Below are 24,149 nucleotides of genomic sequence, written 5' to 3'. Positions count from 1 at the left end.
TTTTATGAAGAAAACTCCTGCCTGTTTAGTGGCGTAAGTGGTAAGTTTTTTGCAACTAGGGCCATTGAGCGCGTCCACTTGACCTGGTCTGGCGAAGCCTCCTCTCAGCCCCTTAAAAGTGCACTTTCCAATTGCGGATTTAGGCTTTTGAGGCCGGGAAATCGAGTCGAAGGAACGAATCCTCAGCGGTGCCATTCCACCGTTTCAATCTTGGCCTTATATTTAATGCATCCAGCGTCTTTGCATGCGGATTGTTTGTGTGTTTAGCTGGAAAATTGCTTTTGCAGGCAAAATGAGCCTGATATGGAGCGGTGTTTTTTGAGGATGGCCCAATGGGGGATTTTTGCGCTCCTTGTGCAGCGCTGCTGCTCGAGGAACCACTCCGAAAGCAGTAAACGAGCTTCAGCTTTTCTTATGGGAGATTTCGTAGTTGGAGGGTTGTTTCCTTTGCATCATCAGCCCGTATCTATGAGGAACTCCCTTGCTAGTCTAGGTAAAGAAAATTTTGTTAATGCAAGCAGGGAGGGTGAGGTTTTACTTTGTAGATATAAAGTGTGGAGAGATTAGGGAACTGTACGGTATCCAGAGAGTGGAGGCGATGTTTCAGACCTTGGATGAGATTAACGGTAATCCAGATTTGCTCCCAGATGTTGCTCTGGGGGCGGAAATTCGAGACGAGTGCTGGTACGCGCCGGTGGCCCTCCAGCAGAGCATTGAGCTGATCCGGGACTCAATAAGGCCGGTTTCTAGACCGGAAACGTGCCTCGGAAGCGAGCAAGAAGAGGTGGAAGAAGGCAAAGCCAAGGGGCCTTTAGTGGGCATCATCGGGCCTGGATCCAGCTCTGTGGCCCTGCAGGTGCAGAACCTGCTCCAGCTCTTTCATATTCCGCAGGTAATTTTCCAGTTAATACCCGCAGAAGTGGGGAAACTGCAGTTTTTTCCAGATCGGGTACTCGACCACCTCTCGAGACCTATCGGACAAGAACCGCTTCAACTACTTTCTTCGGGTGGTGCCTTCGGATTACTATCAAGCGCAAGTTATTCTGGATATTGTGCGCTTTTTCGGCTGGTCGTATGTTTCGGCAGTGAACACCGATGGTGAGTGAAAGAGAGTCCAATTTCCAAACATAAATGAATGTCAACTGCAGACTTTTTGTCAATTATTCGGGCTTTGTTCGCCCATCGGCCCTCAACTTGGGGCTTAAGTGGCGACAACTGTTGGCATTGATTGGTTTTCCGCATTGAGCGGTTTTGCATAAGATTCAATCAGTGGCAGCAGGAAATTGTGGCCGCCGAAGGCGGAAGTAAAAACTGAAAGACTTTAGGGCTTAAAAGCGACGGCGTTAATTGGCTGTTTCATTTTGGAGTTTTAGTGTTTTTTTCTTTAGAAAACTATGGGCAATCGGGAATACAGGCGTTTAGGGAGTTGGCCGACGAAGCGGATGTGTGCATAGCGCGCGAAGACTCAGTTCTGAGCAACGCTGCTGATGAGGTCTTCGACAAAGTGATCCTCAACCTCAGGCAGGATCTGAACGCTGTAGTGGTGGTGTGTTTCTGTGAAGGACTCACCGTTCGCGGCCTCTTAAGGGCCATTGAACGACTGAATTTGACAAACTATTTCCTGTTCATTGGCAGGTAGGAGTTAAATTGACTTTAAAAAGCCGTTTTTACTTGCGAAATCCTGTGGTTAATAGCCAAGCTATTAGCAGAACAGCCAGACCATGTAGTGCTCTCTTAACAACTTCTGGGGGTGATTTGAGGATTTCCCAGTTTAATACATATTGCTTTTGCGCATACGATTGCTTGAAACTATTTGATCCAAAATTGGAAAATCCGGAGATTTTGAAGAAACTTAAAAAAATTTCAGAGCGATGAAGATGACGAGTTTTCTAAAAATTGATTATATGCTTTTGCTTTCTCCGGTCGTTTTTTGTGAAAACCTAAGTTTTGTCGAAAAAAACAAAATAACTTTGTTTCTTGTTTCGATTTTGTCCCAAATTCAAAGGTAAAACGGGTATTCAAAAAAGACGATAAAGAAGACCAAACTGTAAAGAGTACGACTTTTCCTATAAAATCCATCTTTTAACTTTTTTTTGTAAAAGTCACTTGCGCAGCACTGCGCCAACGCATTGAGTTACCTAGGCCTAAAAAATTCTTCTCAACTGTAAGAAACCCAGAATTTTTCAGTGATGGTTGGGCGGATAGAAGCGACGTGACACGCCACTACGAAGCACAAGCCTGGGGCGGATTATCCATAAGAATCCACTCGCCTTATGTGAATTCTTTTGATGAATACTACTGGTCCTTGCAGCCGGACAAAAACACCCGAAATCCCTGGTTTCCAGAGTTCTGGGAGGCAAAGTTCCAATGCGCCATCAAAGAGCGGTATTCTGGCCCCCCTGAGGCTCACAAACCTTACTGCACAGGTTAATAGCAGCTCAAACCTTTCATCCATATAAATAAGCATGTGGTTCTTAGGACAGGAATCGCTTCAAACCAACTACAAACAGGACCCAAAGCTGAGCTTCGTGATCAAGGCGATTTACTCTTTGGCTCATGCTTTGCACAGCATGATTCAGGCGGTGTGTGGCGTCAGTTCGGGATTCTGCCCTCAAATGCTTCCATTCAACGGTTCTTTGCTGAAGGTGGCATTTTCTTCATGAAAACTAGTGCGCTTTCATTGTCTGGCTGTTTTCCAGAGCCACCTGATGAATGTTTCATTCGACTTCAACGGCGAAACATTCCAGTTTGACGAAAACGGCGACCCTCCAGGGCGTTACGATATTATGAACTACCAAAAAATGCCCGACGGTAGTTTTGAGTATGTCCAGGTAGGGAGCTGGAACAACCGCAGTTTGCTCTGGATGCAGCCCCCAAAGTTTCCAGAAATCCGCTCCAGGAAACTGGTGAGGAGCGTTTGTGCGGAAGAGTGTCCCAATGGCTTCTACAAGGTCGGCAATCAAAATGGTTTGGTTTGGGGACTGAAGGCTCTTTTGTAGAATATCCAGCAGGGGGGCAAAGACAAGCGCTGCTGGGTGTGTGTGCCCTGTCCCCTAGAGGAGATCCTCTCAGTGGCTGGGGATAAATGCGAAAAGTGCCCTCAAGGATTTGCGGCAACTTCCAACCGAACTGGTAAAATCCCCATTAAAGTCTTCCATCTCCAGTCCACTGGTTGATTCACTTGCAGCCTGCCAGCTCCTGCAGGTGGAATTTGTGCAGTGGACGGATCGATCTGCGGTGGTTGCTATGGTGTTCTCCATCCTCGGACTGTTAACTACGGCCTTCGCCTTCATCGTCCTCATCCAGCACAACAACACGCCAGTAGTGAAATCCTCCTCCAAAGAGCTCTGCTACTTGATTCTAGCTGGCATGACTGTGGCGCATGCCTCCATCTTTGCCATGCTCTCCAAGCCGTCCCCATCGAGCTGTGCTTCCACTCGGCTTCTCCCCGGAGTGGCCTTTGCGATGATTTACTCCGCCCTGCTCACCAAGACCAATAGAATAGCGCGGATCCTGGCCGGGAGCAAGCGCAACTTTCCCAATAGGAAGCTGCTCTTCATGTCCGCCACTGCTCAAGTGATGATTGCGCTCAGCCTGATCTCCCTAGAGGCTCTGGCTAATGGAGCCATGCTCTATCTGCAACCCCCTGCCATAGCCTTCGTTTATTTGCCCAACAAGACCTTGATGGAGTGCGATATTTCGTTTGAGGCCATTGTGGTTCCTTTGGCTTTTGACTTTGTGCTCATTCTCCTCTGCACGGTCTACGCGATCAAGAGCAGGAATGTTCCGGAGAATTTCAGCGAGGCCAAGTTTATCGGGTTTGCCATGTACACTACTTGCGTTATCTGGATTGCCTTTGTGCCCATTTATTTTGGAAGTGGGGCCAAGGTGAGTGTGAAGGGTTTGGAGTGTTTGGTATTCGGGAGTTTTTGTGATTTTAGACCATCACCATGTGCATGTGCGTCACTCTAAGTGCCCTGGTCACGTGGGTGTTCCTGTTTGTGCCCAAACTGTACATCATCCTCCTGCAGCCGGAGAAGAACAACCGGGCCTTTTTTACAACGGCCAAAATCCGATGCCACATTGGCCGGAAAGTGGCTGCAAGCAACAGCTGGAAGGAGAGTAGCATTTCGGTGATTACTTTATTTTTTATTATTGTCCTATTAGTATTAATTTAAACTATTCTCCTGGGATTCACTAATTTATTTCCAAGGGTTTCCTAACACTCATGATGTTATTGGAGACATAGAGACACCGGTAATTAGAAGAGTGAAAAAAGTCAAAAGAAAAAGATGGTCATGGATTAATCTAGCGCTTCGCAACTGCAAAAATTCTGGAAACTCTCAGAAATTTCCTATTCAAGTGAGTTTTTCCGCACTTAAAGCTGTGCATTTTCTGTTTCTATCGATACCCCCGATTGTGGGATTTTTTGTTTTTCCTTGGTGAATTTTTGAAAAATCCGTGTTGTCCAAAGGCCAGTGGCTTCGATTTAGTATATGAAAAAAGTTCTGAAAACTTCTGTAAAATTTTCCAATCAAATGAGGTTTTCCTCATTTAAAGTAGCACATTTTCTGTTTCGAGTGATATTCTGGACAGGCTTTACAGATTTTTATTTTGCCTAGACAATTGTTTTTAAATCCGTCTATCTAAACCGACGGCCAATCGCTTCCCCTTAGTTTCTTAAAACATCCTGAAAACCCCCAGAAATTTCCAATTTCAGTGAGTTTTTCCGCACTTCAAGCAGCCGATTTTCACTTTCGAGTGATGTTATGGGCCGCATTCAGGAATTTTTTGTTTTTCCTTGGGGAATTTTTGAAAAATACGTGTTGTCCAACAACCAATCGCTTGGATTTAGTAGGTATTTGAAAAAATCCTGCAAACTCCCAGAAATTTCCGATTAAAGTGAGGTTTTCCTCATTTCAAGCCGCATATTTTCTCTTTCGCGTGATACTCTGGACAGGCGTGATAGATTTTTGGTTTTTGGTTGACAATTTTAAAAAAATTCCATTTCTCTATTTTAACGGCCAATCGCTTCCCCTTAGTAACTGAAAACATTCTGGAAACTCTTCAACTCCCAGAAAATTCCTGATCAAGTGAGTTTTTCCGCATTTGTAGCAGCCGATTTTCTCTTTCGAATGGTGTTATGGGCCGCATTCAGGAGTTTTTGGTTTTTCCTGCGGGAATTTTTGAAAAATCCGTGTTGTCCAACGACCCATCGCTTCGATTTTGTAGATATCTCAAAAAATCGTGAAAACTCCCAGAAATTTCCTATTAAAGTGAGGTTTCCCTCATTTCAAGCCGCAGATTTTCTCTTTCGCGTGAGATTCTGGACAGGCTGAATAGCTTTTTGGTTTTTGCTTGACAATTTTTTTTAGAATCCGTCTATCTATGTCAACGAAAAATCGCTACCCCTTAGTAACTGAAAAGTTAGTGAAAAGAGTAGTAACTGAGTTTATCAAAAAAAGTTAGCCAGGGTAAGTAAGGGTGAAATAACTCATATTTTAATGTCCAAAATTTGCTGCGATTGCCTACAAAACAGAACCTATGTTGTCTTCATCTATCAGAGGAAAACTTACACAACAATCCCTTGCAGGTGACTACTATTGATCCAGAAAGACCCAGCAGGGAGGTGCCAAGGAGAACAATGTCCTGTCAAACTGGGCTGGACTTGCTGGAGACCCTGCTCCATCCCAAGCGATTGGTTGGGGAACTGGGAGCGAAAATCGTGGAGAAACGTTGCTGCCCGGACCCGGATTGCCCAATGAAACACATCACGATCACGTTGCCGGACAATCGTTTTTAGGTCCCCGATTGGGGCGTTTATTTGAAAATTATATACAATATACACAACAAGGAATAAATTAAATATTTAGTAATTACGAGGGCCAATAATTGGGAACTGGCTCAACTGTCTCAAGTGGCATACTTGAGGATCCAGGGCACAAACTTGGATATTCTGGTGCAAACTCCTGGAAGATTCGCCTCGGCGCAGCCGATGCCCCATGAGATGATGCCGGCCAGAAAATACCTCCCATCCTTGCCCTTGACCTGCAGCGGCCCTCCCGAGTCTCCTTGGCAGGAGTCCTGCCCTCCCCCGTCATGTCCGGCGCACAGGAAAATCTCCGGGATAATCTCCTGCCGTCCAGCGCGTAGAAACATCGACTTGCAGCGGTCGTTGCTCACGATCGGTACTTGGACCTGCAAAAAACCCTCAATAGCAACACGAGGCTTTCCACCCGGCACGTCAACCTGCCTCTTGCAGGACGGAGGGAAGAGTGCCTCCTTCGCTCAGCCTCCCCCAGCCGGTCACTGTGGCGTTCTCCCCAATCAGCAGATCGTCAGTAGCCGGCAGGCAAATGGGCTGGATATGGGCGGCAAACTCTATGGGCTTGTCCAACTGGACCAGGGCCAGGTCGTATTCGTAGGTGAAAAAGTTGTACTTCGGATGGACGATTTTACGGGCCACTGACCGCTCGGCGTAGGGAAGGTCCTCTTGGACGCTGGAAAAGTCGTACTCTCCAACCCGAATCCGGATCTGCGAAGTCAGCAGGCTGGAACAAGAGACGTGTGTAGGGGTTTAGGGGGCTGGAAATTTTTGGGGGCCTACTCGTCGACGCAATGGCCTGCAGTGGCGATCCAGTTTTCGTTCAAAATCGCTCCTCCGCATCGATGCGTGCTGGAGAAGCCGAAGAAGGAGGTTCGGCGAACTGAGACCTGTGGAAATTGAGAGTCGAGTACCAGAGAAGAATTACCTGTCACTTTGTTACCGAGAAAATTAATTTTCTGGTGATTAAATGAGTAAATATGGGCCGAAGCTTGGAATTTTGCACCAACGGTTCAAAAGTTATGAGCAAAAAACGATATTTTGCACTTTTTCGGGAAACTAAATTTGCTTCAAAGCCTACAGAATAGAATTCTGAAAATTATCAATAAAAGTACCTTTGTAAACCAAAAGTGCCCGTGAAGCCTTGATCAGTTCTTTTATATAGGATCTACAGGAATGTACCGGGTTATTGATTGAACTTTGGCCACCCCGTTTTAGCATCTAATTTGAAATTTAAGGAAAAATGTTAAATTCCAAAGTTGTCAATATTGACATCTAGATTATTTGAAGAAAATAACAATTGATACAGGGTGCCTCAAATTCAAGTGGCTGACCAAACTTACTTTTTTTTTAATGGAATGCCGCACATTTTATTACATATTCGAACTATTCGCACAATTCTAAGCCTATTCGATATAAATGTTTTATAATGATTTTCAACTGTTTTTGAGTTAATAACCAATATTGATTGAACTTTGGCCACCCCGTTTTCGCATCTAGTTTGAAATTTAGAGAAAAATTTTAAATACAAAAGTTGTAGATATTGACATCTAGTTTATTTTAAGATAATAACATTTGATACAGGGTGTCTCAAATTCAAGTGCCTGACCAAACTTAAATATTGTATAAATGAAATGCCCGAATATTTAAATGGTTATTAACTCAAAAACACCTGAAGATCAATATAGAAAATTTATATACAAGCGGACTGGTATATTGCGTACAGTTCGAATATCAAATAAAAAGTGCGCGATTCCGTTTAAAAATTTGTAAGTTTGTACCGCCACTTGAGTTTGAGACACCCTGTATCAATTGGTATTATCTTACAATAAACCAGACCCTACTATCTAAAACGTTTGTATTTAATATTTTTCTCTAAATTTCAAATTAGTTGTTAAAACGGGCTGGACAAAATTCAATCAATATTGGTTATTAACTCAGTAATAGTTGAAAATTATAGAGTAGGCCTAGAATTGTGCGAACAGTTCGAATATGCAATGAAAAGTACGGCATTCCATTTAAAATAGGTAAGTTTGGTCTGCCACTTGAACTTGAGACACCCTTTATCAATTGGTATTATCTTAAAATAAACTAGACGTTAAAACTTACAACTTTTGTATTTAACATTTTTCTCTAAATTTCAAATTAGATGCAAAAACGGGGTGACCAAAGTTCAATAAATAACCCTGCACATATGTAAATTTGCATTTTTTAACTGGTTAAATGGGTACACAAAGTAACCACGTTCAACACCTCAAGAACAACGGGCAGAGTCTCACCTGCCAAGGCCACCGCCCAAAGGGGGCGGTCCTGCCCCCAACAATCCGCATCTGCGCCTTGGTTGCCATCTGGGGAACCCCGCATTCTGCGCAGAAAAACCCTAGATTAACCCTCTATTCTGGGAATGAATTCGAGTTGCTGTACTCACATAGTAACATGAAGCCAATCCGAACTACTTTGTCAGCGCGAGCCCCCCAGTTGCACCAATGGCAGGCCTTCAAGAGAAAAGTGCAGTTTAGTGTCGGCTTGTTAGTACAACTACCACGATTAATTGGCAAAGTGGTTCGGGTTGACCTACGGAACAATCTGTCCACCTACCGGATTTGTTGGCGATCTGATCCTCCAGCAAGCTGCTCAGAGTGGAGATGGGCGGAGGCTCAGTTTCCGTGCTTGGAGACGTTGAGGGCGTTGAGGGAGGCTCGGTTTCCGTGGACCTGCCAACAGAAGAATTTGGTTCAAGCTGCCCAGTTCCTCTATAGAGGTTATTGCCTTTCAGTGGTGGGCTTGGTGGGCTTGCTGGGGAACTTGCTGTGGGTGGGCAGCGGTTTTTTAGTGGGCTTGTACGGTTTCGGCTTGAAACTCGACGGCTTCTTCAGCCTAGTCACGAAGCCTGGCTCAGTGGTGAATTGCCATCCACTTTTTTCCGTGCTGGGCTGCTTTTCCGGCTTGGTATATGGAGCTAGAAAGTTCACACTCTCATTACACCATCAGTTTCACGCGACATCAGTTTTCCTTGTCCAGTACTCACCTAAAATGCTGTTTGAATGCGAAAAAGCATCGGTACTCATCGGCCTCAAGCTGTGCCTGGGAGGCTGCGTGGGCTGTCTGGATGAAGATCCAGGCCTCACATTGAGCGACACGGAGATCGAGTGCTGCTTGCTGGTGCCTGCTTCCGTGGTGGCATGCGAAGATGGTCTTGAAAAATAAAAAATTGCCCGCTTAACCGGTCAGGAATGTTCCTGGTGAACATCACGTTTGTGCCTGATTTGCATGATTTGATAACGATTCCCCGAACTGCGGCCAGTGAAAGTACCTTCACTTTTTACACGCTCGATTGTTTGAGGTGGAATTAATTTGGCGACGCCCATATGGGACAGATCTGGGTCAAGTTTAACTAATGATGGCCATCGATCAACTTGGCCGCCAGAAGAAGTTGATGAGTGCAAGCGTTTAAAGGCGTATTGTGCGCGCATCATCCAGGAAGGTTTCAAAGCCCAATGAAGCTGAACAAGTATCTGTGCCAAATTTGCCATTAATTTCCGCAGGTGACAAACAATTAACTTCCTGCATACAATGGCTGATAATTTCGAGAACAGTTACTACGGATTCTCTTGAAGTTGCAGGCATTTGACGCCGATTAAAAAATTACCTTGTCGGCCTCAGATGGCTACTGCTGTAGAATCCCATCGAGGTGATCTTTATTGGTTTCCTGGTAGTGGGTTGGTGAAGGGTGGGTGTGGTGTAGAGAACCTGCGGTTTGGAGGCCGCCCCTAAAGCGTTGGAGGTCACATTGTAGGCGCAGCAGGAGCCAAACATAAAAGCATCCACACACATGCCGATATGGTAACCTTCGGACTTGATGCATTCATATACGAACATACAGGTGCCTTCCTGCCCATCCACCCAGCAGGGTTTCGGGTTGATCTGGTAGCCTGCAGGAGCAGATAAAGGAGAATCAAACAAGTGCAGCGAACTGAACAAAAATGTGGCAAGAGCAACGGGCTCGACTGTTCAGTACCAAAGCGAAAGTAGCTAATTGAACAGTGTAGATGGCTAGAGATAAGATGCTACTAATGGATATTGCGGAAATTAGCCGACGATAACCATTCATTTTAGTGTTTTGCATATGTTTGTGATCTTTGAACAACTGTAAAAGACTATTATGTAAATAATGCACTTCGCGGTCAATGAGAGGCCTTTGTTTAATTGCAACGCGTCGCTGAAGAGTTTTCTAGCCGCTGCTTGTTCGTATCGGAACAAGCGCAAGTAGCTTGTGCAGGAAATTCATTTTTAAGCAGTTGGATGCAAATATCAAAGTTGCTAAAAGGGTGCATGAGTTATTTTCCTTACTTTCAACCCACAGCAGAGCGTAACTTCAAATTCGCTCACCCTATAGAACACATTTGCGGCTAAAAATCACGAGAGATTCGAATTTTTTACAACCCTATGAATGATGGACCCAAAGGGAAATTTTCTTCAACTGCACGCTCTTCTTAAAATGATCGTAACTTTAAATCCACAGTAAGGAGAAACTTTAAATTCGTACACGCTATACGTATAATACACTAGGGGCTAAAATCTTCCAAAATTGCACACAACTCGGAAGAGACCCCAATTTTTGGCAACCTTAAGAATGATGGACCAAAAATTAAAAGTTTTACTAAACTGCACGCCATCTTTTCAAAATTCGTTACCGTCAGTCCAAAGCAGAGAGTAACTTTTAATTTGCTCCCCCTATAGAAGACCCCTGCTACTTAACACTGCCAAAATTCCACTCGAATCGAGGACGATACCAATTTTTTACAACACTATGAATGAAAGGCAAAAAAATTAAATTTTGGCCCGACGGCACGTGCTTTTTCAAACAATTTTGACAAGTAACTTGAAATTCTCCTACCCTATAGAAGACACGTGGTGCTTAAAACCTACAAAATTCCACTCAAATCAAGGACGATACAAAGTTTTTGCAATCTTTTGAATGATGGACCAAAAATGAAAATGTTCATACAAAAGCACGTCATCTTTGAAAAATTTCGTGCTTTCCAAATTAAAAAATTCCTAACTTGAAATTTTAAGTCAAATCGAATCAGTCACTCAAATCGAAGAAAATGCGAATTTTTACAACCCTATGAGTGATCGAAAATGAAAAAAAATTAACACAACCCCACGCCATCGCTTAAAAATTCCGAACTTCTCATCCTGAGCTCAATTTTAAGTTACTATCTTGTAACTTAAATTTGCTGAAAATGTATAATGACATTTTTGTGCATCTGAATCAAGAGTGGTTAATTGTGCAACTTTCGCGCATAACTCGATACCTTCTGCATCGAAAGCACCAAAGTGGCAAGTGAATTTTGGCATTGGATTTCGACAAAATGATTGATTAAAGTTACTGTACAAAATCTTTTTCAATAGTGCAAAAGAATACAAAAAAAGTGGCAAAATATACCTGAGGAATGCACAAATTCGAAACGTTGATGTCCTGAAATGATGGCTTTTTAAGAATTAAGAAACTTGGAAGGCTTCCAGCCCTAGATTGGGTAACTTTGGGTTAATTTCGGATATTTTGGGTTAGTGCGAATGGCTCAACAATGCGGCTCAAATGTAGAACTTTTGAACTAGAAGAAGGCAAATTGTTGAAAATGGTCTGCAGGCAATTCGAAACTTTTGCACGTCAAAAACAAGACTTTAATTTCTGGGATAAAATCTCGCCAAGTTTTCTTCGAAAAAATTGTCCAAAACTCTTGATTACGGTACAAACAAAGTTCACATTGTGTGAATACTGAAGTTTGATTTGCTCTTTAAAATTGAAATTGTTAAAAAAATTGTTGGAAAAGTCCAGTTTCCAAAGAAAAATTTCCCAAAACGCATGTGTTCCCAATGTCACTATGACACAAATTCGAAACTTTTGTCAGTAGAAGCCTTGACGTTTGGTCACAATCACAAAATAATATTAATTCAATTAAATTGAAAGTTGGTCTCTGATCGTGGACTTTCAAATCAGCTATTTCTTGCTGGAAAAATCTCCAAATTAGGCAAATTTAGATTGATAGAATAGTAATTTATTGCGTGCTTAAATGAGTACCTTGCCGATCCGAAGAAGTGCTTTCTGCCGCTGGGACGCTGGTCCATACCAAAATGGCACCTAGGATGGCCATCCAAAGCATACTTAATCCTGCAAAATAAAAAACAAAATTAAACCAAAAAATCCCGAAGGAATGGAAAAATCCCGACTAATTAATGAACGTTTCTCCTACAAGCGCAAGTCATTTATCCGATGGGGATCTTCAAAGCCGAGTGGTAATCAGTACTGTTGCAGGCAAAATAAATCCGTATCGTGATTGCGCCAGTTCCACTATCGAGCAGGCAAATCTTGAGGAAATCGCATTAAATGTTATGAATGCGCTTTTCTAGTTCTACTGGCTTCCACGCGAGAGGCTTGAGAGTGGAAGAGGCTCTTCTTCTGAACCAACGCGACTTCTTCAACCACATGAAATACCGTTCATCGGGCAAAACAAACACAAGAAGTAATAACACAGTTTCGTTTCATTCATCTCGATGCCGCTGTGCTATAATAGCTCGGATAATCTATACCCATTCAAACGAGCGACGATTATTTAATAGTTTTTGCCGCAGGTTTATTACTTAAATACCATATGAATCCTACATGCCGGGTAATATTTCCAATGTTTCCAATAGATCATCGGACCGATCGCTTTTTCCTGCAACGCCCGTTATGTGTGATTGATCTCACACCCGAACCACACACTTAATGAAGACAACACGTAAATCAACAGATGAACAGTTTAGCAGCCGACTAACTGTTTGATGGGCCCTGTATACTACTTGTTTACATGGTAATTGCGAGCTTCAGCTGCAGGGGCTGATTGATTAATGACTTGGAGCTGGTACTTCCATGTCTTCCTCCAGTCTTTTAGGAACACAATTCCTCCAATTGCAATCAGGTTTAGTCCTGCTAATCTTCAAAACCACGACTGTTTGCACCTGTATTGTTTTTAGTTCAGCGATTGTATCGAAACCCCATAGGCACCGATACCGATCTAAGCTTGTTCAATTAGAAAACACCAGGAAATTGAAAGGTGTTTTCTTTATGCGCGGAATAGCAATCAAGCAATTTAGATCGTATCGTAATTATGGCTATAATGTGTAATAGTTTTGGTGTGTGTGGAAAAAGCGGCTGATTAATTTATCACGTGACGGGGCCTCAGTCCGGATTTAATGGCTAGTTTTGCCAGCCCGAAGAACCAAGATGAATCGAACCACATGCAAATCCACCACGGTCGAGTTCAATCAAGTGAAGCAAGTCTGGGCCTGTAAAGTGCCTATTTAGTGGTTTATTCGAAGAAGGCTCCAATAAATCGCGTCATATCTCCGGAACTAGAACCGATGCAACAATTCTGAGCACGCCAGTGTATCGAGCAGCTCAATGTCGATTGAAAAGGTTTTACTCCCTTTTTACCGAAAGTGAATAATTAGCGAGCCACTGGCGATTTTTGGATTTCGGACCAAATTTGAAAGGTTGGGGCTGAAAAAACTTGTTTTCGGGTGCTTAATTTGGCCTGGTTGACGTTGATTGCATAGAAACCACCTCAGGAAGGAAAGTCGTCCGCCATGCGAGTGAAACTTTCAGACTATCGAGCCCCAAGTTCCGTCTAATGATGTGTTTTCACTTTTTTCGAAAGTGATCCAAAATGTTCACTTTTGTCCCATCATTCGCAAGGTCGACAAAAATTAGAATTTTCTTCGATGCCACTGAAACTTTCCGAGTTTTTAGCCCCAAGTTGATTCTATACAAGCGTGCAAATTTAAAGTTGCTATTTACTCTTCAGTAAAATTGTTAATTTTTAGAAGTCGAAAGCGCAAGTGACTTAAAATGTTGACTTTTCGATCATAACTCGCAACATCGATAAAAATCAGAATATTTTGCGATGCAAGTGAAACCTTCAGCGTCTTCAGTGCCGGGTTTCTTCTTTACGGAGCGCAAGTTTAAATTTCCTAGTTGCTCTGGAATCGAAACTGGGAATTTTTAGATGTCGAGCACGCAATTGAACGGAAGTGTTCACTTTTGGCCCATCATTCGCAAGATCGACAACAATTGGAAGTTTCCGCGATTTAAGTGAAACTTTGAGCGTTTTGAGTCCCAAGTTTCCGGTATACGATGTGCAAATTTGAACTTGCTATTTACTCTATATTGAAATTGGTACTTTTTAGAAGTTGAGCGCGCACAGATCAAAATTTTCAGCGATTCGATTGAAACTTTTAGAGTTTCTAGCCCCTAGTTTCGTCTATAAGGTGTCAGAATTTCAGGCTGCAACTGGCTCTATATAGAAATTGGCAATTGACGCAAGTGAACGGAAATGTTCACTTTTGGCTCATCATTCGCAAGATCCATAAAATTCATGATTTTCTGAGATGCTTGTGAAACTTTACGAGTGTTTAGCACCAGGTTTATTCTATACCTATATACTATAAGTCTGCAAATTTCAAGTTGCCATATACTCTTGAGTAAAATTGGGAATTTTTAGAAATCGAGCTTGCAAGTAATTGGAAATGTTCACTTTTCGATCATAATTGGAAACATCGATAAAAATTGTAATTTTCTGCAATTTAAGTGAAACTTTCAGCGTTCTGAGCCCCAAGTTTCTGGTACACGATGTCGAAATTCCAACTTGCTATTTTGTTTATATTGAAATTGGTACTTTTTAGAAGTTGAGCGCGCCACTGAGCGAAAACGTTCACTTTTGGCCCATCAATCGCAAGGTCGACAAAATTCAGAATTTTCTGCGATTCGACTGACACTTTCCGCGTGTTGTGCCCCGTGTTTTTGCTATTTGGTACGAAAATTTCGAGTTGTTACTTGCTCCATATTGCAATGGGGAATTTTTGGAAATCGAGCGCACAATTGAGCAAAAATGTTCGCTTTTGGTCCACCATTCGCAAGGTCGAAAAAAATCAGAATTATCTACGATGCGACTCAAACTTTCAGCGTTTCCAGCCCCAAGTTTCTTCTATACGGTGTGCAAATTTGAAATTGCTACTGACTCTAGAATGAGATTCGTAATTTTCAGCAATAGAGGGCGCACGTGATTTAAAATGTTCAAGTTTGGCACGGTCGCAAAAAATTAAAAAAATCTGTGATTTGAATTAAACTTTCAGAGTTTTTAGCCTCAAGTTTCGTCTACACGCGTTGAAGATGTCAAGTTAGTACTTGCTTCGCATTGAAAATTGTGAATTTTTTAAAGTCGAACGCGCCGTTATGCAAAAATATTCACCTTTGGCCCATCATTTGCAAAGTCGACAAAAAACTGAATTTTCTGCGATGCGAGTAAAACTTCCAGCATTTTCAGCCTGCAGTTGCTTCTATACGGTGAGCAAATTTCAAGTTGCTAATCGCTCTATATTTTTCAAAGTTCCTCCATATATGATTTTCGAGAAAATTGCGTACACTTGGTTTCCACAAAAGTCGTCATATCTCCAAAACTCCTAACGATAGATGAATTATTGAGACGTTGCTGAATAGATGGACTAAATGACAGCAAAAAAGCTATTATTCACTTTTTCTCGAAAATGAATAGCAGGCGAGTTCTGGGCAGTTTCCCATTATCAACTTTAAACCAATATTTCTTGAACAAAAAAAACACTTAAGCGTTGGTAAATTCTATCTGTACAAACTGGGCATGTTGTCCACCGTATTGCCACTAGTTAAACAAATCCCAGCAATTCGGCCCCTCGCATATGGTCGATCTTCAATCTTCCCGAGCATTCATGCCGCCGATGCCGTTTTATTGACAGAACGCGGAAACAGAATTGCTGCAAACTTTTCTTCTCCAATTCGGATAAACAACATTGTCGACGTTTGTCGGAAGAATGAAAAGCATTTGGTGAACACCGCTCGAATGAAGATAAATCTTCAACGCAGCGGCTCGATGCTCTTCCATTGTGCGACATTCCAGCTGAAGAAGACCGTTCCAACCGTTGCTGACCGTCTTCCCTGAACGTTGCTGATCAATTGGCTGATCCCCATGACCCAGTAATCCAAAAACAATGCATGCAAACCAGTGCGGAAGATTTATGGCGATTTAACGAGTCGTCGCGGGCAGTAAAAATACGCGACTGCACAACCAGTCGAAGCACTTTTTCGACGAGAGAAAGCTGACATTTGTGGCGGTTGTTTTTCAAAAAAATTATTACAAATTGAAGATAATTATCTCCCGCAGCGTCTAGGCCGCTCCAGTTCGACCGAAAACAGCAAGTCGGTAGCCGATTCTTCACTATCGTCTGGCCAACGAAAAGTACAAGTGATGATCAATGTCGAATTCAATTAATCGGCCAATTTACAGCGATTATTCGTCGTTAAAGTTGCCAGGACGAAACGACCACCACAGTTATACCAGTTGGCAGTGAATTTGCATGAATATGGCGAAAAAATCCTTGTAAATTACACTTAAACGTGCTTAATTAGGATAATAAGAAAAGTACCGGCACAAGTGCTGCTTTGGTTTGGTTAAAACCGTTTTAATTGGTCATTATGTGTTTGTTGGTCTCGGGCACTGAATCATTTCTTGCTTGTTATGAGGACGAAATGAAAATCATCTGGCCGCTTTCAAAACCCAAAAAGGTTTATGGTGACTATTTTTAATTTCAATTGGCTCCAATCAGCCTAATATTTTTCAATAAAGTCTTTGTTTTTTTTGTTGAATTAACAGGCGAAATAAAGAGTTCAAATATTCTTCATGAGCTTCAATTTGCTTCTTTTATTTAACTTTTCGGTGGCGTTTCGGAGTTCAGGTGTTTCTCCTCTTATTCAACTCCTGATCTGTTTTTTTCAGTAGATAATAAGAGTGTAAGAGTGGATTAAAAACATTTTTTCTCCGAATTATTCTGTCAGTTTGATTCACGTTATATAGGCTTGTCCATCTTGGCTTTCTCACTTCCAATCTCTCACTACCAACCCGATTTTGCTGTCAAACTGCCGTTTCCAGAAATCGATAGAGCAGAAATCGGCATCAGAAATATTTTCTACCCACTTTATTCAGTCGCGGATTTTTGAAGTTGTGCAGGTTTCTTCATCGAGCTTTCCAAAAATTCATAACTCCTCATCGGGTTTCGCTAGCGAAGATATTGTTTCAGGGTTCGATAGAACCAAGACTTCTCTATATTCACCACAATTTTTATTGGTTGACGAAAATCAGCAATATTTAATTTGCACAATTTTCTAGGCAGCAGTCTTCTAGCCTATGTAGGCCCAGCCTGTTCCTCTTGGCTTTGTAAACTCCATAACTCCTGATAGAGATTTACTCTCGATCTGGAGTATTCAGTGCTCAATAGGCCGACTTTTTCTACAAGTTTTTCAAGAGGTTCAGGGCAATATTAGAGTTAGAAATATTTTTGTATTCCGTCAAGTTTTTTTTCACCTTATTTTGCCCAGCTTGGCTTGTAACTGGCCCTGTAACTTTCTCTCTGAATTTATTATCAAACGACTCTTTCAAGCAGTAAATAGAGCAAATATTTTCTTTATTGTCGAGTAATTGGGCTTTATATCGGCATCAGCAATATTTTATACCCACTTTGTTTGGTCGCGGTTTTTTGAAGCTGTGAAGATTAGTGAGCTGTTAAAAAATTCATAACTCCTTATCTGAATTAGTTAATAAAAATATTGGCTCAGTGTTCGATAGAGCCAAGATTTCTCTATATTTCAAATAATTTTCAGTGCTAGCTGGATATCATGAATATTTATTTTGTTCAATTTTCAGAGGTTTTCCAGCCTATATATATGGGCCTGTCCATCTTGGAATCGAAGGCTTGAAAACTCCTGATTTGGATTAGCTCTTGATCATTTTTCCGGCACTAGCGCAAGGTTTCTTCAAAATGGTCAATTTCAATTTATTGCAAGATTGGGTCGAGAAATATTTTTTGCTCCCATTTATTCTGACAGGTTTTCTTCACTGTATGCGGATTTGTCCATCTTGGCTTTGAAAAATGCATAATTTCTGCTCTAGTTTAGGTATTCAACTACCATTCTCAGAATTAAAGAAGCACATTATTCTCTATATTGTACAAAAGATTGAGAGCAAGATTAGTTTTAAAAATATTTTTTTCCTCAAGTTTATTTGGAGTGGTTTTATTCACATTGCGTAGAGTGGTGGACATTGATCAGAATTTTTTTTCCGATGTATTTAGTCAGGTGTTCTTTAACGCTGTGTAGGTTTGTTTGGCCATCTTGGCTTGGAAAACGATCTGGTTTTTCGATCAGATCAAAGGTTCCTAAAATCGATCCAAGAAGGTTTTGCCTATCTCCTGACGCAATTTGAGGCATGGTAATTGATCAAAATATTTATTTTTTTAGTGGGATGTTCTTCAAAGTTGCGTAAGTTTGTCAATGTTGTAATTGAAAGCTTCCACCCCACTTTGGCGTTCGATAGAGCAATATTTTTCTATCTATTTGAGAAGCTTCAGCTTGCGATTGAGATTAGCAATATTTTCTTCAGAATTTATTCCATTCGGGTTTTCTGCAGGTTATCTGCTTTTTCACCCTCCTTTTCCAAACTTCATAACTCCCGATCTGATTCCGCTATCAAACTGCCTTTTGCTGCATTACATAGAGCATGACTTCGTCTATGTGTCAGAAAAAGCTGGGAGCAGGAGCAACTGCAGAAATTAATTTCTAATTTCAAAATTTTTGCATCCACATGCAATTTTCTGGTTTCTTGATTCATCGCACTTTGATGGTCGAAATTTTAAAGCTCCCGATCTGATTCAGAAAGCAATTGGCTCCCATTGTCACTTTTCATCAGTAGTCTTCTTCGTTCTTCCATTGATTTATTTGTGCTTTCAGAATCAGAAAAGTTGCAAATTGGCGACGCAGCTGAAGCAAAGAGAAACTTGGTGTCTTCACTGCTTCGAACAAAGACAGTTCTATATGGATAATTTTTGGGTAAATGCAGGTCTTTGGGGTCACGCAGAATTCGAAACGTTCATGAAGACAATGAAGGTGAAGGTGTTGTTTTCTCGAACAGCTAATTGGCTATTAGGATGTTCTACAAACTAATTGGGCAGTTAATTAGGCAGTTGATGAAGCCATTCACCGGAAAAGAGCGATTTTCGGAGAAAAACAGCCAAAATTTTGTCGCGCCCAAGACCAGAAACGATTTGGTGGGCAAAAAGTGGCTGGTACACACAATAGCAGAATCGGTACCATCCGTAAAATACAATTATCGGCAAATGAAAAAGCAACAGAAATCGACTTTCTTTTCACGGTCAAGTGGAACGAGTCGACCATACATGCGTGTTTATTACAAACTTGTACAACCACTATCATTCCGATAATAATGTTAGAATACCAATTAAGGTTCTTGTTAGGAAATTATGAGATGTAATTACCTTTTATATTTGAAAATTAGTCTCTCAGCTGAATGGTCATTAATTTACGATCTTTTCGACTCGCTGTTTCACTAAATGGGTTTGAGGCCAGCACAGTGGCTTCGCCTTGGAACAAGAGGCTTTCTTCACGAATCCTCCGGTCTAATTGGCCGTTCATGGTCGCGACTTTTCCTCTGAAGATGCCACTAACGCTGGCAAGTGAAACGTCCTCGAGGAATCCAATTGAGCCATTGTTTAAGAGACATTTTTTGAATTGAACTTGCAATTATTTGTTGCATGTGTTTGCCACATAACGACCGCCTATTACGACTGGAAACGGTAATAATGGTATTGTTTTAACTCGGAAGAGTGTAACAACGGCTTACATAGACCGTCTCGTTAATCCACTCGGGCAACCTTAACGTAACTTTTCATAATAAAATGGCCACTAGTCATTGTTTTCCCGAAAACTGTAACTGCCGAAACGACTCGAAACTGCATAATTAATCCGTTATTAATTGTTAATTATCTTCAGGAAAATGGGACACACGTACGCACTTGGACGACAGTGTCGAAATCGGTGTTTTCTTGCGGTAAAATTCCGCGCTCAGTTCCCAGAAACAGCTACGGCCAGGAAAACCGGAAACGGTCTTCCGAAGGTGCAATCTGATAAACACATAATTTACAATAATACGCTCTAGAAGTTAAGTAATTCGGGTGCTAATTGGGACGAAAGATTCCATGTGAGCTCAAATGCAGGCTAATTAACAAAGAAAGCACACATATGTGCAATTACATGAATTCGTGATCAAAACCATTGAGTTAAATTGGTAGTTTGCACATAACTGGGAAAGTTGCCGTCGGCCAAAGCCGAAAAGTGCCAAAATTCACAACACCCGGTAAAGGAACAAGTGAAAACTGATCGAAATTTGGCCCCATAATCACAAGTGCAATATATCGCCGCTCTTAAATGAAAGTAATTTCACCGGAATTTCGGACCTGTCAAACGATAATTAACTGTATCTTTACGATCGGCTTTTTTTTCTCTCATCCGGACAAAGAAGACGCATTTCGACTGTCAACTTTCTTTTCACATGGCTTACATTGGCGACATCCAGATTGGAAGCAACTGCCCAACGCCCTTAACATATTCTGGCAATCGCGCTGGGAAACATTGAAGACCTTCCGGGCAAAGCCAAAGGAATGGCCTTCAAAAGGGTGGTTTAGGTGTGGAAATCGCATGAACTTCGGCAAAAATACACGCAAAAGACCAAACCTTTGTTTGTGTGTTTCAGCACCAGTGGCCACGGAGCGCCTAAAAAATCCCGGAATGCTTGAAATTGCGCAACATTTTTCGGAAATATTTCCTGAAGTTCTGCTCACTTTTTGTGTTAGTTCCAGTTGAATTCTGCTAATGGTTTGACTGTTGCGATTTTTTTTCGAATGGGATACACCGATCGACAATGGCGTCTTTTTTTAGTTTGCAACTTAAACGTTTTGGAGCGTCTGAAAAATCGCTGTATGGCTTGAATTGAGCGAAAATGTCCCGAAATATTGCTCGAAGTTCTGATCACTTTCCGTATCAGTTTCAGTTGAATTTTGCTAACGGTTTGGGTATTGCGATTTTTTTTCGAATGGGATACACCGATTGATAATGGCGTCTTTATGAGTTTACAACTTACAAGTTCTTGAGCGTGTGAAAAATTATTCTATTGTTTGAATTCAGCGACAATTTTCCGAAATATTTCCCGAGCATCTGGTCACTTTCCGTGAGAGACTCACTTGAATTCTTCCTATAGTTTGGAAGTTACGATTTTTTTTCTATTGGATTACACTAATCGATAACGGTTTTTTTTTTAGTTTGTAACTGCCAACTTTTGGAGCGTCCGAAAAGCATGATGTGCTATAAATTAAGCAAAAATTTGCTAAAACATTTCCTGTAGTTCTGGTCTTTTTCCGTATAAGTTTCCGATAAATTCTCCTAATGGTTTGGGGGTTAGGACTTGCCAACTTGCAAGTTTCAAAGCTGCTGAAAAATAATCGTAGACTTTGAATCAAGCAAAAACTTGCGCAAATATTTCTTGAAGTTCTAAAATGGCCAGAACAAAGCTTAAAGCTTCCTTGACTAGTGGCTAGAAGACAGTTTTGAGATCAGAACTTTTTTCGCATCAAACCGCAGCAGTGGTCGTTTTGTACTAACACCTTGCAGACTTCAAATTGGCATGTTTAACAAAATTATGAGGGGAGGACAGTGCAATTTGGACAAAGGTAGCAAAATGCGTGGTGTACTTTGTGAGGGATCCGCAACTCGCTGTTCCTGGTTGATTGGGGTTAGGAATTTTTTTCGGATCTTGCGCGGGGGTGCAAAGTTTGGCTTACCAGGCTTTAAAAATTATCACATAAGTTAATTGTTTTCATTCAAATGCCCTTATTATTATTTAATTTGGGTCTTGAAAATCCTCACGAGGAAAGCGTGCACTGGAATTCAATTCAATTGAGGCAAAATATCGCTCGATACCCTGTTAATATTTTTTAACTCACTCCTTCGAGGAAACTCGGAAGCACATTTTTTTTTCGAGTGATGCGCAGCGGGTTAATGGAGTTAGAAGTTATGAATTTTTCCCCGCGGGTAAACAGCAGAAAAAAATGCTCAATAATCGAAGCAAGCAAATAATCTGGTACCCATTTCTGGGAAGCTCTTCTGATGGCTTTTTGAGTTATTTACAAGTCCCGCCACTAACTCGTCTGGGAGTTAGGAATTTTTCAAGTGGTTGAAAGCCGGTTTTTCTGGCGCAAGGTTCAGAAGTTGTAAAAAATCAGCTGATTAACCGATTTGAGTGAAATTTCTAGTAAATCTCCGAAGATTTTTCAAGTAACTCCCAGATAAATTTCAAAAGTGCAATTTGTTTAAATAAGAAATTATGCTGGACTTTTTAAATTTTTCCAGTCTAAACTTTGTAAATCCCCAAAAATCCGCCCGTTGGTTGATTTGAGTGAAACTTGAGCAAAATACACTCTATCAGAATCGCCAATATAATCTTGGCTTATTTCCCCAACACAAGGTGCTATTTAAATCGGTTAGTTTAGTCATTAACAGCGAAATGAAAAGCGCAAAGTCATGGAAAAATGAGAGAAAAAACCCAATTGCACTTCTTATCGCGTTAAGCGTTCGAAGGCTGGCAACTTACCCATTAATGATCGACCTAGTTTCGAATTCCCATACGATATCTGGGTTCCATTTGGTTCTGGTGATGAACGAAAGTGAATTTACATAATTGGATGTCGAGTGTTCACAATAAGCTGCTCATTTCGCCGGCCTTTGTGCTCGAAACCTGAGGAAGAGACAAGAGTTAATCGATTTTGGGTTGGGCGGATACATGCTGAAGACACTAACTAACACCTTGAAGATGAAGTGCGTTCACTTTGGAGCGCCTAAAGGGAGAAAAGTGCTTACCTCAGATGGGAATTGTGTTTGCAGTTGCAACCCCACTAGCTTTTTTCTGTTTTGAAGAATATGTCTTCACAATCGCCTTCAAACTTAGTCACTGGGGATGTGAACTCGGAGTGGCGCGTGCCCCTCAATCACGCCGACACCGACGAGTCCGCACGTCGCGCAACAATCGCTGAAGAAAGAAGAACGAGATGACGGGCGCAACGATCGGCGGCTTCCGACTGAAGACTCAGCTCGCTTTGGCACACTTCGGCCCCCAAGTGGGTCACTCTCTCCCAGACACCCCCAGCTAGCTCTTCGGTGCGATATCACACCTTGTTGGGTCTCATCGGAACTTCTGCCCCGGAGGAATTAATGCAATTATCGGCTTTACTCACTATCGCGCCTGCATTTGGCACCTGATGCGCCAGTTTCGCTTTTACTGCTTCTGCCGCTCACTGATCGCAGTCTTTTAATCCTTTTAGGGATCTTTTTAGAGATTTATTGAAACTCTCGTAGGTATAAATTTTAGCAAAAGTTTGCGGCTTCTCGCCCCGAATTCGAGGCTTTTCTAAGCGCCTTTTGAAAATCGGCGAAAAAATCACCGGATTCCATGCAAAACACACTTGAGGATTTCACAGAAAAGTTTGATTCTGCGGTTGTTCGTAAAATCTTCGAAATTCAAATGGCTTAATTTAATTTTGGAAATCGACCGAAAAGTCGTTCAGTTCTGCACAATAAACTGGCAAATCGCCTAAGAATTTTGGGTATAAGTTCTGTCTTCAAAGATTTATAAAAAATTTCCGAAAAAAGTTGAAGTTCACCTTTTGGAAAATTTTCTGTTTTTGGTGGTGTTTGAATTTTGGAAGGAAATCACGCAAAAAACATGAAAAGCAATTCAGGATTTCACAGGAAAGTTTAACTCCCTAATATTTTGGAAATTTTTCGAACTTCAAATGTATGTGGTTTCCTGGAAAAAGTTGTCAGTTTCTTTGGGTAGACTTTGGGGACCTTTGAGATGCTTTTTCAATTTTAGAATTCGAAGAAAAAATTGCCGAATTCTACACAAAAACTGGCAAAACGCTTCCGAAGTTTGTGTCTAAGTTTCAAATTCGGGCATATATTGAAATTTTTTAAAGCGAGGAGGAGTTTTGCCTAAGTTGTCGGCTTTTTGTCACAAATTTTTAAAATTTTCACGTGCTTTTTGAATTTTGAAAATTAACCTAAAAGTAACCAAGTTCTACTCAAAAGCAGGAAAAACGGGTTTGGGATTTCAGGGTAAAGTTTTATTCTCCGATTTCATAAACATTTTTTTTATCAAATCCGTTTTTGCAGAAATTGATTTTAAGGTACCTTCAGAAATCGACTGAAAAACCGGTAGGTTCTACGCAACACACTGGCAAAACGCCTCAGAATTTGGTGGCTAAGTTCCATCTTCAGAGATTTATTGAGATTTTCGAAACTCAATTAGATTTTATAGTAAACGTTTTCAGTTTTTTACTGCGCATTACAGAC

The 24,149-nt window shown here is 41.4% G+C and overlaps 2 protein-coding genes across 2 annotated transcripts; one reads left to right on the top strand and one right to left on the bottom strand.

Annotated features, from left to right (window-relative positions):
- Positions 1-307: 307 nt before the first annotated feature.
- LOC109543383 (metabotropic glutamate receptor 1) lies at positions 308-5,819 on the top strand. The gene is made up of 11 exons (XM_048670577.1): positions 308-493; positions 546-892; positions 945-1,098; positions 1,389-1,635; positions 2,188-2,426; positions 2,479-2,645; positions 2,700-2,951; positions 3,000-3,132; positions 3,188-3,888; positions 3,942-4,133; positions 5,594-5,819. The coding sequence occupies exons 1-11, from the start codon at positions 325-327 to the stop codon at positions 5,801-5,803; spliced, it is 2,811 nt and encodes a 936-aa protein (XP_048526534.1). The 5' UTR covers positions 308-324; the 3' UTR covers positions 5,804-5,819.
- Positions 5,778-24,149, bottom strand: LOC109543408 (serine proteinase stubble). The gene is made up of 11 exons (XM_019913113.2): positions 22,659-24,149; positions 22,393-22,536; positions 11,910-11,999; positions 9,474-9,756; positions 8,853-9,019; positions 8,594-8,783; positions 8,423-8,538; positions 8,104-8,189; positions 6,608-6,714; positions 6,254-6,551; positions 5,778-6,198 (listed from the first exon to the last, which is right to left on the bottom strand). Exons 2-11 carry the CDS (start codon positions 22,394-22,396, stop codon positions 5,914-5,916), a joined length of 1,626 nt encoding a protein of 541 aa, XP_019768672.1. The 5' UTR covers positions 22,397-22,536; positions 22,659-24,149; the 3' UTR covers positions 5,778-5,913.

Source organism: Dendroctonus ponderosae, unplaced genomic scaffold (assembly GCF_020466585.1).
Source record: "Dendroctonus ponderosae isolate FM_Combo_2020 unplaced genomic scaffold, Dpon_F_20191213v2 Dpon_F_20191213_1, whole genome shotgun sequence".
In the NCBI taxonomy this organism is placed as follows: domain Eukaryota; kingdom Metazoa; phylum Arthropoda; class Insecta; order Coleoptera; family Curculionidae; genus Dendroctonus; species Dendroctonus ponderosae.
Note: the sequence above shows the minus strand (reverse complement) of the source record. Positions and strands in the feature narration are given on the sequence as shown.

Excerpts from the sequence above, each read along its gene's own strand:
- LOC109543408 (XM_019913113.2), bottom strand. Across the intron at positions 8,539-8,593 it reads ACCAAGCCCACCACTGAAAG|GTCCACGGAAACCGAGCCTC; the intron begins GCAATAACCTCT and ends TTCTGTTGGCAG. Across the intron at positions 6,552-6,607 it reads GCAGGCCATTGCGTCGACGA|CCTGCTGACTTCGCAGATCC; the intron begins GTAGGCCCCCAA and ends CTCTTGTTCCAG.
- LOC109543383 (XM_048670577.1), top strand. The coding sequence starts at position 325 with ATGGCCCAATGGGGGATTTTTGCGCTCCTTGTGCAGCGCTGCTGCTCG. Across the intron at positions 3,889-3,941 it reads ATTTTGGAAGTGGGGCCAAG|ACCATCACCATGTGCATGTG; the intron begins GTGAGTGTGAAG and ends TTGTGATTTTAG. Across the intron at positions 4,134-5,593 it reads GGAAGGAGAGTAGCATTTCG|GTGACTACTATTGATCCAGA; the intron begins GTGATTACTTTA and ends AATCCCTTGCAG.